The 16,360-nt window shown below is 38.0% G+C and overlaps 1 protein-coding gene across 1 annotated transcript in view; it reads right to left on the reverse strand.

The window, feature by feature from the left end:
* The window catches only part of COL9A1 (collagen type IX alpha 1 chain), an 87,832-nt gene that overhangs the window by 64,495 nt on the left and 6,977 nt on the right, over positions 1 to 16,360 (reverse strand). Inside the window, exon 5 of the mRNA XM_065911372.1 lies at positions 15,009 to 15,405. Coding sequence (XP_065767444.1) covers positions 15,009 to 15,405 — 397 coding nt within the window. The remainder of the gene's footprint in view (positions 1 to 15,008; positions 15,406 to 16,360) is intronic.

Genomic DNA, 16,360 nt, shown 5'->3' on the forward strand with positions numbered 1-16,360 from the left:
ATACATGATAGATATTGGCCATTGAGTGTCTCTGCCTAGAATGGAAATAAGATCTAGAAGTGGAAGGAATGAGAGAAATCTAAGACTCAGGGGGAAAAAAACAAGAAAATAAAAAATACTTGAACTTTGCATAATACTTATATTTTCATTGGTTGAAGAGAGATAAAATTCCTAGACAATTAAAAGTTGGCTGTGTCCTGACAGCTTCTTAATGTTAGGTCTCTTTGGAGAGAGAAAAGTAGGACAGGAAAGAAACAAAAAAGGAAGAAGGGCCAGGTCTGAATGTGAAAGCCTCAAGTGAGAAAAAAAATTGGTGTACCCACAGAAGCCTGCCACCAGGTACTACTCTGGCCCCTCTTCACTGAGGAAGTTCCTCACCAGGCATTTCCAATCAGATCCGTATTTCTTGATCAGTTGATTCTCCTGGCATTATGCAGATGTCTAAGTAAGTGACCAGGTCCCAGAGCTAAACATAATGCATCTAAATGTAAAGTGATATAAGGTAAAGTGATCTATTTTCTTCATCCAGTAGTGATTTACCCTCCATCCCTCTTGTCAAAAGGACTCAATCTACCAGATCAAGAATTGTTAGATGCATTTTCCCATTGTTACAAAAGCATCCAGAGTTGAGGTTACTAGGTGAAAGATCAAATTTGAAAAGAATGAAAGATGAACTCCTTCTCTTCTACCCACAGAGGAAGGAAAAGTTAAACAAAAGGTGGCTTTTCATTTATAAAGGGGTGAAAATAAGACATGAAGCTTTGATTTCCCCGCACTGATACCCCTTCTCACGTGATTCTAATTGCCCTGGAGTTCTCTTCCTCTGTTTTCTTGTTTCCCTCAAACTTCCCATGCCTTTTCTCTCAAAATGTGGACATCTAGGAAAATGAATTAATTGGGATGAAAAGAAAGCTAAATCAAGACATATTTTGAGATGGACAGGTATCTACAAATTGTATGAAAATGATGCCAGATCAGCATACACAGTTGTGTGTTCTTGGTGTGAATTATTTTACAATAGCATATTGACATCCTACAAAGGAACTGCTTTCCAAACCACACAGTATCTTGCAACTAAGGAAATCACTTTAATCAAACACTTTATTTTTAAATCAGAATAGCCTTGTCCCTTGGGAGGGATTTTATTTTGGTTCTGTTCTAAACTGCAGGGGAAGTTTTAAAAGGAAGATAAAAGAAAGAATGGACCAGCCTTTCCCTTAATGATTGCTAAACACGAGGCACCGCCTCCAACAGCTCTTGGGAGGCCAGTCATATATGGGTGAAGGGGCTCAGAGAGGTTAAATTATTTGCCACAGGCCACACAGCTAGTAAATGTCAGAACTGGAATTCCAAATGTGCCTCAAAAATAAGGTCAGTCTCCCGAGAGAATACATCCAATCTCCAGAATAAAGTATGATTTTTCAAGCAGGTAGCCCTAGCACTTGGTGATTAAACACTTGCATTAAAAATTAATAGAAAAGACAGATCTAGAAATAAAAACTGCATTAATTTGTTTCCAACATGTACTAGAAAACTTCAGAACTAGACTAAGACATTTCATTAAGGCAAAAAATTTCCCTATTTCTATATTATAGAAATATATCCAGAAAAAAATTTCTGCTGTTGCTCCCCAAATTAGCAGCTGCTTCTATATGCAGTTATACATTCATGTGTATGACAAAATACGACATATAGGAAATATGATTTCTCTTCCTTAATGACCAGATAAGTATTTTACCAAAATAAGAAAAGGTTTCTCCCCATCCCTAACTCTCAAAATACAAGAGACCACTCATACAATATTATTCCCTAAGTCCTTGGAAAATTGATACCAAACTGGCATTCATTGTATGTGTGTGATATTTTGATTCTCAAAAATAATTCATACCTTAATCACCTTGAGAAAGTTTAATTATACGGCGAACCAGGAAACCTATATCCTTTGTATGGAGAGTTCATTTAAGTTACTTAATGCAAATGCAAAGTAATTTTTAAACTATTTTCTCAGAAGTGTAATTCTCTCTGAATAAATGGGCACACCTGTGTAAGCATGCATGGTGCAGTTGTGATGCAGGATAAAAGGGAATGAAATGGAATTCATCTGTGAGTACAGGTGGGTTGTGACAGAGTGCCATCCAGGTCAGAGGTTTCTGAACACATCTCTGCTTCCACCTAACCACCACCTACGCACTATACAGTAACTGTTTGGGGGCATGCAATATTAATTCCAATTTCCATGCTAATAATTTTGAAGGCAGATTGGCAGAGTTCCCTGGTAAAAGTCACTTTCATTATACATCTAAAATGTTGATTTCCACACATCTCATTTTCAGACCTGCAATCATTCTTCTCTTTGAATACCCATGGACAAAATATATGTAACAATTTTTTTTTTCAAATATTTTAATTTAGTCTTTTACTTTTGAAGTCCTAGTAAAAGCCAAGCATTAAGGAAATATTCTAGAGAAACCACAGGTATTTTCCTTTTCACAATAGAATTACAGTATGTTACCCTTGAGAAAAAAATTCTAGAAGAGAAGTAAAAAATAAAATGTTTTTTATAAATCTGTTAAGCAGAACATAAACTGCCCTAGGCCAACCTATCTTTCTCAACATAAAATACTTCTGCATTGTTTCAAGAAAAACAGTTGCTTAAATGTAAGTTACCTTCATCTGCCCAAATTCGTCATTACCGAATTCTTTTCCAAAAAAGGTGTAATTCGCGCCAGCCCAGGCTGGATGCCTGAGACAAGTGCTCAGGGCTGGTGCACTGGGATGACCCAGAGGGATGGGGTGGGGAGGGAGGTGGGAGGGGGGTTCAGGATGGGGAACACATATGACTCCATGGCTGATTCGTGTCAATGTACGGCAAAAAACCACTACAATATTGTAAAGCAATTAGCCTCAAACTAATAAAAATAAATGAAAAAAAAATAGGATATTCCCAATTAAAGAATAAAAAAAAAAAAAAAAAAAGGTGTAATTCGATCCCCTAAGGTAGAGTAGCTGGAGAATCCCAGGGACGGGAGTCTATGGGGTCGCACAGAGTCAGACACCACTGAAGTGACTTAGCAGCAGCAGCAGCAGCAAAGTAGGGTAGCGTCCAGAGGACAACACGTTAAAACATGAAATTTTGGCCCCAACTCTTAACTCTTATTCAGACTAGAGGTTTTTACTTATTTTGCTAGGATATCAATAAATATTAATAAAGTACTTAAGCCTGTCATAAAAATTAAACAAAAACTAATAGCAAACAACTATCTTTTCCTCCTGAAAGAGAATTCTAATGACAAACTATGGGACTTAGCTCAATATTAAGGGGAATGGAACAAGGCTTAAATTTTTTTGCAAACTGAATTATTAAATTTTATATACAATGCCTAAAAACTAGCTCTTCAAAGATAAATTCTTAAACAGGAGATATGTTTCATTAACATTTTTGTCTAGAGAGTGACAACAAAGGTTTAGAAAAATAGCTTGAAACCACAAGTTATTCACAAGGAATTCAAAAAGGATTCATGCTTCTTTTTAGTTTATGAAGAAATGTTGGTTTCTGCCATCATAAGGGCACTCCTCTAGGTGAAGCTTCCTGGCAACTGAGCAGGAGGCTCTGAGTTGCCATGAAATCAAAAATCCCCCTAACTCTATGTAGATGCTAGGAATGTGGTTAAATACACTTTACATTTAGTCATTTTTAATTCAACATATCTTCATCTAACATTCATGTGCTTCAAGAGAAAGACTATGGAAGACACAAAAATGTTTAGTCTATAGGACACTATTCAAGCTGAAAAATGCTTTGACAATTAATACAATGATAGTAGAGATGAGAAAGATATATTTCTGGCTAAAGCCATCAACAGGGGGGTCATATAACCTGGAATTCTAGGTTTTCCTAAGCAGAGATCGGGAAGGTGAAGAGGTGACAATAACTGGGAACAAGGATGGAAAGTTATGCAGAGAGAAGGGACAGACTCGCTGTAGCAAAGAATTTTTCCCCCTTGAATTCTAAGGAAAATAATTTTAATATTATTGAGTAGATAATTACGGGATTGTCATCAAAGATTTTTTGCTATAGGGATGGGATGAGGGGAGGTGGCCTTAATTAGAAGGGCATTTCAGGGAGATGATGTGGCAATAAATGCTGGTCTTTTGAGGCATAAGGCGGTTACGTAGCAGAGTACCAAGAAGAGTTACTCTCTGAGTTATGGTGAGGTGTCCTGCGTGTCTTCCTCTCGTGCCATAGGCCCCTTCAGCTACCATCTTGCTTCCTGCTCCCCTTCATACGGAGCTCTAAGGAGTGATCTATGTTCATCGTTTCCAGTTCCTCTCCCTTCCATTCTGTCTTTAACCCTTTCTGACTGGGCTTTCACTCTCAATACTCCAGGGGATCTTGTCTCAAGAACAGCTCCATTGGTTTCTAATCCAGCAGTTAACTCTATGTCCTCATCTTATTTGTCGCGTCTACAGCACTTGAGTGAGCTGACCTTTCCATTCTCCCTGGAATACTATTTTATACCAACTTTTCAAGTTGCACAATATCCTGGCTCTCTCCTCCACCATGGGCTGCTTGTATTGGTCTGTTTGACAGAATCATCCTCACCTCAGTAAATTCTAAATGTTGGTTGTTTCAGGCCTCAACTTTAGAGTTTCTCTATTACACTCAACTTTCATTTGGTCCATGGCTTTAAATAAATATATACTTACAGCCCCCAGAGTTCTATTCCCTGCTGGACCTATCTCTTGAACTCCAGAACATACGTAACTACCTGCTCAGTATCTTCACTAAGGTATCAATCTCCTTATCAAAATTAGATATTCCAAATCAACATCTGATATTATCACTGACACCTGCTCTTCCCCCATGGTTTTTTATGTCTCAATAAATGGAACCTCTGCGCTTCCAGTTACACCAAAATTATTGGAGTATGCATGATTCTTTCTCTCTTACACATAAAATTTCATTTGCTTTACTCTCAAAATGTTATATCAGGATCTGATCACTTTGCACCGGCTCCATCACTACAGCCTTGTTCTAAACCCAGACCATCCCTGCCAGAACTATTGTAATAGTTCCTTAACAGCTCCTCTTAATAAACAAAATTAACAAACCTCTAACTAGGCTCACAAAGAAAAAAAAGAGAAAAGACACAATTAAACAAAAAAAGAAAGAGGAGACATAACAACCAATAACACAGAAATTCTAAAAATTGTAAGAGTATTCTATGAGCAATTATTACCAACAAATTGAACTTAGAAGAAATGGACAAGTTTTAAAAACAAAAAGCCCTACAAGACTAGGTCAAGAAGAAACAGATCATTTGAACAGATCTATTACTAGAAGTAAAATAGAATCTATAATAATAAAATACTCCAGGCAAACAAAAATCCAAGACCAGATGACTTCACTGGGGAACTCTACCAAACATAAAAAGAATAACTTATACCTTCTCAAACTGTTCCAGGAAATTGAAGAGGAGAGAACACTCCCAAACTCATTCTATGAGGCCACCATCACCCAGATACCAAAACCAGACAAAGATGCTACCAAAAAAGAAAATTACAGGCCATTTTTTGGATGAATATATATACAAAAATCCTCAACAAAATATTAAAAAATCAAATCCAACAATACATAAAAAGAATCATACACCATGATCAAGTTGGATTCATTCTAGGATCACAAGGATGGGTCAACATACACAAATCAATCAATGTGATGCACTACAGTAACAAAACAAAGGATAAAAATAACACAATCATCTCAATAGAAGCAGAAAAAGCATTTGACAAAATTAAGCATCCATTCTTGAAAAAAAGTGTTTCAAATTTGGTACAGAGGGAACATATCTCAACATAATAAAGGCCATTTTTGACACTCACAGCCAACATAATACTCAAAAGCAAAAAGTTGAAAGCCTTCCTATTAAATTCAGGAGCAAATCAAGGATGACCACTCTCATGACTTCTTTTCAGCATATTCCTGGAGGCCCTAGCCACAGCAATCAGACTAGAAAAAGAAATAAAAGGTATCTGAATAGGAAAGGAAGAGGTAAAACTATCACTAGTTGCAGAGGACATGATACTCTGTATAGAGAACCCTAAAGTCTCTACACAAAATCTATTAGAGTTAAGAAATGAATTCAGCAAGATAACAGGATATAAGATTAATACACAGAAATCTTTTATGGTTTTTTTTACATTAATAATAAAATGTCTGAAAAAGGAAGTAAAAAATCATTCCAGTCATCTTTTCTGACCACAATGCAGTAAGATTTGATCTCAATTACAGGAAAAAAACTATTAAAAATTCCAAAATATGGAGGCTAAATAACATGCTTCCGAATAACCAACAAATCATAGAAGAAATCAAAATATGCATAGAGATGAAAGAAAATGAAAACACAACAACCCAAAACCTATGAAACACTGTAAAAGCAGTGCTAAGGGGAAGGTTCATAGCAATACAGGCTTACCTCAAGAAACAAGAAAAAGCCTGTTTAAAATTGCATCAAAAGAATAAAATATACTAAAATAAACTTAAGCCAAGAAGGTGAAAGAGCTATGCTCTTAAAATGATAAAACACTGATAAGGAAATTGAAGGTGATACAAAGAAATGGTAAGATATCCCATGCTCTTGGATTGGAAGAATTAATGTTGTTAAAATAGCCTTACTACCCAAAGCAATCCACAGATTTAATGCAATCCCTATCAAAATACCCATGACATTGTTCATGGAGCTAAAACAAATAATCCTAAGATTTATATGGAACCATAAAAGACATAAAATTGCTAAGTCAATCTTGAGAAAATAGAACAAAGTTGGAGATATAACCCATCCAGACTTCAGACTATATTACAAAGCTACAGTAATCAAAACAGTGTTGTATTGGCACAAAAACAAACACATAGCTCAATGTAACAGAATAGCAAGCCTGGAAATAAACCAATCAGTAGGCAATTAATCTATGACAAAGAATGTAAGAATACAGAGGAGAAAGCACAGTATTTTCAACAAGCTGTGCTGGGAAAGTTAGACAGCCACATGAACGTCAATGAAATTAGAATATTCCCTCATACCATATACAAAAAAACTCAAAAGAATTTAAAGACCTAAATATAATATCTGAAACTATAATACCTCTAGAAGAGAAAATAAGCAAAATATTCTGTGACAAAAATCATAACTATTTTCTGAGATCAGTCTCCCAGGGCAAAAGAAAACAAATGGGACCTAATCAAACTTACAAGCTTTTGCACAGCAAAGAAAACCACCAACATAAAATGAAAAGACAAACTAGAAATTGGGAAAGAACATTGGCAAAGACTGAAACTTATAAGAGATTAATATCCAAAATATACAAACTGTTCATATAACTTAATATGGAAAAAACAAGCAATCCAATCAAAAAATGAGTTGATCTACTTAGGTCTTCTGACATTTTACCAAAGAAAACACACAGATGACCAACAGGCACGGGAAACAATGCTCAATGCCATTAATTATTAGGAAATGCAAATCAAAACTGCAATTAGGTATCACTTCACACTGGTCAGAATGACCATCACCAAAAAGTCTACAAGTAAATATATTAGCATATAGCTGGAGAAGGTGTGCAAAAAAGAGAATTCTCTTACATTGTTGGTGAGAATGTAAAGTGGCTCAATCACTAGGGAAAATAGTATGGAGTTTCCTTTTAAAAAGCAAAAATAGACCTACCATATGATCCAGCAATCCCACTCCTGGGTATATATCCAAAAAAAATGTAAAGCCAATGTTCTTAGCAGCACTATTTACAATAGCCAAGATGTGGAAACAATCCAAGTGCCCATCAACAGACAATTGGCTTAAGAAGATGTGGTGTACACACACACACAAAATAGAATACTAGCCACAAAAAAAGAATGAAATTTTGCATTTGCATCAATGTGGATGCAGAGAAGGCAATGGCAACCCACTACAGTACTCTTGTCTCGAAAATTCCATGAGCAGAGGTGCCTGGTAGGCTGCAGTCTATGGGTCACTAAGAGTCAGACATGACCAACTGACTTCACTTTCACTTTTCACTTTAATGCATTGGAGAAGGAAATGGCAACCCACTCCAGTGTTCTTGCCTGGAGAATCCCAGGGACGGGGGAGCCTGGTGGGCTGCCATCTCTGGGGTCGCACAGAGTCGGACACGACTGAAGCAACTTAGCAGCAGCAGCAGCAGCAACGTGGATGGGCCTAGAGAATCTTATGCTTTTAGAAGTAAGTCAGACGGAGAAAGACAAATGTAACTCCTGTGTGGAATCTAAAAAATAATACAAGTGAAAGGGAAAGTTGCTCAGTTGTGTCTGACTCTTTGTGACTGTATAGTCCATGGAATTCTCCAGGCCAGAATACTGGAGTGGGTAGACTTTCCCTTCTCCAGGGGATCTTCCCAACCCAGGGATCGAACTCATGTCTCCCGCATTGCGGGCGGATTCTTTACCAGCTGAGCCACAAGGGAAGCCCAAGAATACTGGAGTGGGTAGCCTTTCCCTTCTCTAGAAAATCCTCCCAACCCAGGAATCAAACCAGGGTCTCTTGCACTACAGGTGGATTCTTTACCAACTGAGCTATCAGGGAAGCCCATAAACTACTATACATAAAGCAGTTAAGCAACAAGGAATAACAGCATAGGGAATTACATCATAACATCTCATAATAACCAATAGTGGAAAAAATACTCTCTCAAAAGAGACTGACTCATTATACTGCACCCCTGAAACTAATGCAATATGGCAAATCAACTATACTTCAAAAAAAGGGTCTCCTCCTAAGAAGCCCCTAAATGCCCTGTCCTTTTCTCCCCCTACAATACATTGTCAAAATTTAGCCAAAGAGATGCTTTAAAAAGAAGAAAACATGTTGCTCATCTATTTGAAATCATCTGCCAGCTCTGCACCTCACATGTGGCAGGAAAGCCGGCGTGTTGACCTGCTCCCCACTCTGCTCCCCACGTCTGGTCCCTCTCCAGCCTCAGAGCCAGCTTCCCTCCATCTCATCCCAAACACGCTGGTCTCCAGACTTGCTTTGGACACAGTGGACAGCACCAACACTAGATTTTTAACTCATCCTGTCTTCTTAAAATCCTCCTCCCCTAGATCACATATACATGCTCACTCCCCCAACTGCTTCAGGTTTCTACTAAACAGTTTTTTCCCCTCAAGGAGGTCCCCTCTCCAGGCACTCCACTTTTCCTCTTTTTTCTGCATAGCATTTATGACTACCTGGTCATATTATAAATTTATTCATTTACTCACCTATCTCTGCCTCCTCTCTCTAGGCTGAGTAGCTTCAATTTCTGTCTATAACTTAGCAGATGTTTAGTAAATAGTTGTTGAATATTAAATGTACATAGAATTGATAAAAAAAAATTAATGAAGAAAGAATTGATAGTATTTGCCTTCTGGTTTGATTACAGCTTAGGGCAAGCCCCTTCCCCTGTCTGGGTTTCAAGTTCTTCATGGATAAACTGAGAGGTTTGAACTACATAGACTTAGTCATAGACTTAGTTTCCTATATCTTTGAAAGACCAGGATTCTATGGAAACTGTGTTGTAACTAAAGAAACTAACCACACAGAGATTAACATGAAGGGAAGTAAAAATGCCATTGAATTAATCTCTTGCCTTCTAGCCACCCAGAAGACACAACGAAGATTTCTGTATGTTCTTAGCCTGTACACATTTTAAGAAAAATAGAAATACTAGTAACACTGATTGTTTTCAGTTGCAACAGTCTGGGCATAGCTGAGGCCAATAAAATTTTTCATATTTTCAATTTTCCATTGAAAGCAAGTTTGACCATCATTTAGGTTTTACTCTAGTTATCCTTAGCACCTTCACCCATCCTGGCTCCTCCCGTGTAAGCAGGTCTTTCTTCTGTGTGTTCCTCTGGTTTCATTGCCACCTAGTGGAAAATCTAGCTGATGTTGTTAATATGGTCTGTAGTGTAGCAAGCTTTATCTCTGAAAAACTTGACGGCATTCAAAAATATTCTGATCAAATCACATCACCAAAGTGTTATAAAAAGTATTTTGATGTTGAAGCTGAAACTCCAATACTTTGGCCACCTGATGCAAAGAGCTGACTCATTTGAAAAGACCCTGATACTGGGAAAGACTGAGGGCAGGAGGAGAAGAGGACGACAGAGGATGAGATGGTATCACCGTCTCAATGGACGTGAGTTTCGCTAAACTCTGTGAGTTGGTGATGGACAGGGAGGCCTGGCGTGCTGCAGTTCATGGGGTCGCAAAGAGTTGGACACAACTGAGCGACTGAACTGAAGTGAACTGAACTGATGGACACGTACAGGTAACACCATCATTTCTCTTGTATTTAATACTTCCATTTGAAAGAGGATGTTTAAAAAGCACCTGTCAAAAACAACTTAATAGGCAAACTTAATAGTTTAGATGTTTTGTATGGTAGATATCATGCATTTCTTAAATCACTGAAAACATAGCTTTCCTATAATATTTTCAAACACCAGAAATTATATTAATCACAACCTCATAGTTTATTTTTCCCATGTCATCATTCATGAAGCCCTGCTTGTTTTTACAGTTGGGAAGTTAGTGTGATCTAATTCTGTGGAGTAGAGAAAAGGACATGGCTTCTGCATCACAAATTTTGCTAATTGTATTTTCTCTGAATTTAACAAAAGTAACGTAATGCAACCCATTTGAAATATACTTTTAAAAGCATTGTATCTGTCTGATTAATCATGTTTTCTACATCGGTTTATTCAAAACATGCATAAGATAAAGGGTTTGAATCATGTATTTATAAAGCCATATATACTTTCATCATTTGGGCTTTCAAATAAGCCCAGACCCCTAGTGTACACCCTGAGAAGGCAGAAAGGCTAACTTTGTTTTCTAATAGAGCTGTGCCAAATAACTCTCCTGGGCAATCACGCTGACAACAAGCAATAAAGAACCTGCCATAAAATAGCATGTTTTTATGGTATGATGCCAGGAAACTGAGCTTTGCAGTGAAATAAATGGCACCAACCTAAAATATGGGCACAAAGGCAAATAGAAAATATGGAATTTATTGCCATGAAATCAAACTAACCATGTATTATAGCAGTACACTGGGAAAAATATAAATGCTCTGAGCCCACTAAATAACCATGAATGATGTGAAGGCATTTGAGTTGTACTGCATGTGAGCAGCTGTCTTGAAACCTCCTGAAATTGGTTCCCTTTTCCAATTTAGAAAAGAGAAAGAGACAAAAGTTGGGCTAGATTGGGAGAAATCACAAACAAGAGCAATATAAATGAGTCTCTTAGCATCAGCACTCCATCAGATGTCATTTTCTACTGCATTTTCATTATGCAGTTCCAAGGGCTACCTTTTGACATCAATTAATACCTTTAGAAGGAATGTTTGCTTTTCTAAAGAAAAGCAAGTGCTGACCCTGAAAAAAGTATTCAATTCATGTACAGTGTCAAAGACTGGAAGGAATCCAATTTCATGAAGAAAAATAGAAAAATACACTGCAGCTTGTCGCTTCCATGCTATTGGCACATTTCATTTTAATTTAAAATTTCTTACAAGTAATACTAAATATTTGCTGTCTCCAATCAACGGGATGTGCCCCATCAGTACATGTCTCCTACCCCTCAGAACACTCAGATAGCACCATTTACCACTGTAAGTCTTCCAAGGGACCAGTGATTGCCAGCAACTTCAGATTACAGCCAAAGGGAGAAGATCACAGACCATAAACTAAAATAAAAACAAGAGTGTAGGGATAACTTGTGGGCATTTGGGTTTGTCTGGAGACTCGCATGAGTATTTGACTAGTCTTAGTCTAGAAAAGTGAGGAATAGTGCAGGGAACTTAATGAAGCTAGAAAAGAGAATTCATGAATTCGGGAATTCCCATGTGAGAGTCCCTTTTCCTAGAACACTGGATTTATCTCATCCTGGATAATTCTGTTCACCTCCAAATTCCTCTCACAGGCCCCTCCCCTAGGAAACACCCCTGGACTTCACTCCTATGCCTCCCTACCCTGATGTGAGTGAGGAGCCTTTCCCTTCATCCACTTTCCTGCTGCTAATCATGTTACATTATCATTGCCCACTCGTCTCAGCCACTCACCCTCCCAGGAGCTGGGAGAACAAGACCCATGACCTGCATCCGTGCACCCAGTATAGAGGCACAAACTGAAATTTCACTAAATGAAAACAAGTAGGACCAATGTCTGAGGACATGTTTTCTACTGTATAAACTTCCTTCTTTTAAAAAAAGAATTTCAGTTGTCCTGCAAAGTAGATTCTGAAAAATTTTTGCAAATCACAAATACCTTCCGAAATGAAAATGATGATATCCTCTATAAAGAAAGAGATGTGGTTACACATATTTCTATTTTTCTCAAAGGAAAGTTATTTGGCACAGAGAAAATAGAGAAGACTAGAAATTTTATGCCCAACACTGTTTCTCAGAAGCCAAGAAATCTACATGAGATTGTGTCTTCCACTGAAAAAATGGAGCTCATCCTCTCTGTGCTTGCTATCTTATGAAATTATTGAAATGATAAAGTAAGTTAATGAGAGAAATAAAAGTACTTTTAAAGCTTTAAATTGGTATATTAGGGGTATTAAGATGCTAAAAAGGCATAGATAGGATTTACTTATGTAGAATTTTCTACTTCTTTGTCTTATATAGGGTAAAAATTAAGGAATACACTTTGGTGACAACTTTGGGCTTCCCAGGTGGCTCAGATAGTAAACTGTCTGCCTGCAACGTGGGAGACCCAGGTTCGATCCCTGGGTTGGGAAGATCCCCTGGAGAAGGAAATGGCAACCCACTCCAGTATTCTTGCCTGGAAAATTCCATGGACGGAGGAACTGGTAGGCTACAGTCCCTGGGGTCTCAAAGAGTTGGACACAACTGAGCGACTTCACTTTCACTTTCACTTTTGACATGGACATTGTCACTGCCTATACTTGAGCATAAGTAGGATTTGGAGGGCCTATAACCTTGATCTATTTTAGTTACCACACCACATCATCAAATACGGAACTTTAATGAGACTTTAGGTTCAAGTCTCTTTTGTGTTTCCTTGTGATGGAGTCAGAATTCAGTACAAAGAGAAAAAACTGCTCATGCCTGTTGCAAATACTTTTAACATGGACAGCGTGCTGATTCTGAAAAACTCCTTGGTGGACCAAAAGCAAAACATATCTCCAGTTTCCAGGTTCTTTGTTGCATTCCTGCACAAGGCAGAATAAAATCAAAGATGACTGATCCTAAATGGTGTCCACTGTGGTGTGAGACTCCTCTTGGCAGGCAACGCAGAGTTAGCTGTGACGTGACTGGTTAGACTACAGCATAAATAATGATATTACGACTTTACTGCTCTGGCCATTAGACACTTAATAGCATCTGAGCATGTAGAATTCAGAATTATAACGATGACATGCTTTTCAAGAACAGTGAATTAAATCAATTACACAAGCGCTTGATTGATATTCATCACAGTGAGAATGTACTCTAAAGTCTCCTTCCCCTCGCTCATGGTCCAGAAGTGACACAAACATGGCAGAGGCTGTGTTGTCTGAAGGCCACCTCCGTGCCATTGCAAAGATCTTGCTGCACAAAATTTCAGGACGGTGCACCGGTGGTCCCATTGGCTTTCTAGCCCAGCCACTTGAAGTGTGATAACTCATTAGCTGGAGAAATACTTGCTCAAGTGTCTACAAGCCAGAGCAGTAATGTGGCAGTTATAAATTGCTTCCTGTCCATCACAGAATATAGAAATTTCACACTACCCTTCACACTAATCACAATTCTTCCCTTGAAAATAGGTTATTTGAACAATTCCATTACTGAGATGCCCACTAACCTTTCTTTCTTTGGAGAAGCGTGCAGGAACCATTCAAAATCATTGTGTCACCCCTGCTACGCTCCATGATATGAGTTCTGTGACTAGAATTTAACAACTCTGTGCCACAGAGAGAGCAGAGAGTGTACAGCATTTGTTTATTGAGTTCTAAATCCTTTGGTTTTTTTCCAAAAGATCACTTGCCTTGTAAGATTTAGTTTTTAAATTTCTATAATATTATATAATATCCTTTTAAAGGATAACTCAGTGAAAGTTTAACAATTCAAAATCATAGAACTATATGGTACTAGTTGACACAAGTTTATGTGTTCTTATGTAATTCCTTATCTTTATATCCATAGGTGTCTACAGCAAAATCAAAAACAGAGCTCTAAAATCCTTTACTTTCATAATATGTCAAGCAAGACCTACTTCTAAATAAAGAAATATTGTGCCATCTACATCGTTTCTATATCTTCTGGGTCAGATACCACATGACTTCCTAACCTCACCTCTCACACCCTGCAATTACTACCTCTGACCCCCACTACGCCCCGTCACACACATACTCACATTTTTACGTGTACATTTCATCCAAACCAGCCAGGTTCCTAATCTTTGAACTTGGTTTATTTCCTCTCTATCTCTTTTTGCTTTCATTCTTTTACTCTCAGCTAGAATGTACTTTCTCCTCTTCTTTTACCAATTCAAATCCTGCATGTCAAGCTCCAGTGCTTCTGAGAAGAATGGGATTCTTGATTAACTGAATCTACCGTTCATCTTATCCTCACTTTGAATATGGCCATTGGTTATTTATACATAATATGTATCACACCAGTGTGGGTTTTTGCAGGTTGCCTCAAAGGATTCTAGGTGTTCCAGGTGGTCATGTAGCATCTTCCAAGTAGACTTTCAGCTACTCAGGACCAGGACCTGTCTACTCAACTGGCTCTGCTTCCCCATTCCATGCTACGCTCAAAGGAGGCACTAAAGACATTTTGAAGAACTAATTGAAAGACCTTTTAAAAAATGAATAACTGTCCATTGTTTAAGATATTCGGGTGATTTTTAAAGATGCTGAGGTCTTAATTTTCACCATTCTGGATTCGTTTTAATCTTCCTTATTGTATGGCTGTATACTTACCGGAACAGAAACTTGAGGATTATCCACAAGTTTTCCCAGCACAGCAAAGCCATCGACATCGATCTGACCTCTTGGCTTTATCGGTAAGGACTCAATCCTGTTGCAGTCAACGAAAAGAGTCGCACTGCTCCTTTCCACACCAATCATGAGCTTATGCCACTGGGAATCGAACAAGGAGGGCAAATTCGAAAAGGCTGCAGTTTGGAGACTTCCATCCAGCCCCTTGTATGAAAATGAAACAGATTTTGTTTGGCCATTAATCTTCACGCCAACTTGCTCCTTCCCTGAGGAATCCTGAATCTGCCAAATGCTCCAATGCTTTTCAAGTGTGCTTCCAGTCATCCGAAAAGTGGTTAGAAAGGAGTATTCTTCAGGCAGCCCACTGGGATACAAATGCCTGAGTAAAATTTTAAGACAGTAAATATAACTCTTGTTTTTTGTACTCAGGAGTATTACCATAATTCCTAATTATGCCATTTTAGATTCTAGACCTACAGAAACACCACAGTGTGAAAACCATGGGCTAGTTGTTCTTTCATGACTGTTCATAAAGACCTTTACTGAAGTCCATTTTACAGGCATCAAAGTTCCATCTTAAAATACATATTAAATAAAAAACTCCCTCATAGCTAAGGAAGGTCCCCAAATGCCACATAATTTCAACAATGTTACTATTTATACTACCTAAAGAGCTACTGTTCAGCAATCCCACCTCAAAAACACATTCTGCCAAAAAACACATTCTTGCAAAGTTCTTGGCATCATTCTTCCACAAATGACAGAAGAGAACATTTGAAATCCAAATCAGATCTACCAATTTATAACATGTTTAATTAAAGCAGGTTCTTAAAATTTTATTTTGATGTAACATGTTAAGATTATTTGTTATTTTCGTAATTGTTTGGATATTTTCTCCTCCCCAAAAATAACCTAGACTCACATAAGCATTTTGAGGATCAGTCACTTGCAGACATGAGATCAGTCCCTTCACACTGAGCATGTTTGTCTTTTCCAGGAACTTCAAAGTATGAAGTTAAAGTAACAGCTGCTTGCTTGTCAGTGGACGTGCGACAAGGGAAAGATGACCAGTTCTTACTTCTCTATTGCAACTCAGTTGTTGCCCAATCTGCCAGTTAAAACTGTGGCCCCTTCCTAATTTACTGCTTTAAGGGACACCAATAAGACCTCGCTGTCCCTCCTGCATCCTCCCCATCTTTGGAGGTACTTGGGTGGTCTCTTGAAACCAAGCAGCTCAAGGCTGAAGAGCAAACTTTTAAAAATCAGGACCTAGTAAGTGTAAATATCAGCTTCACATCTCCGTCTTCAAGGTTGTATCATTCTAATTCCCTCCT

The sequence above is a fragment of the Muntiacus reevesi genome, chromosome 19 (assembly GCF_963930625.1).
Source record: "Muntiacus reevesi chromosome 19, mMunRee1.1, whole genome shotgun sequence".
NCBI lineage: Eukaryota > Metazoa > Chordata > Mammalia > Artiodactyla > Cervidae > Muntiacus > Muntiacus reevesi.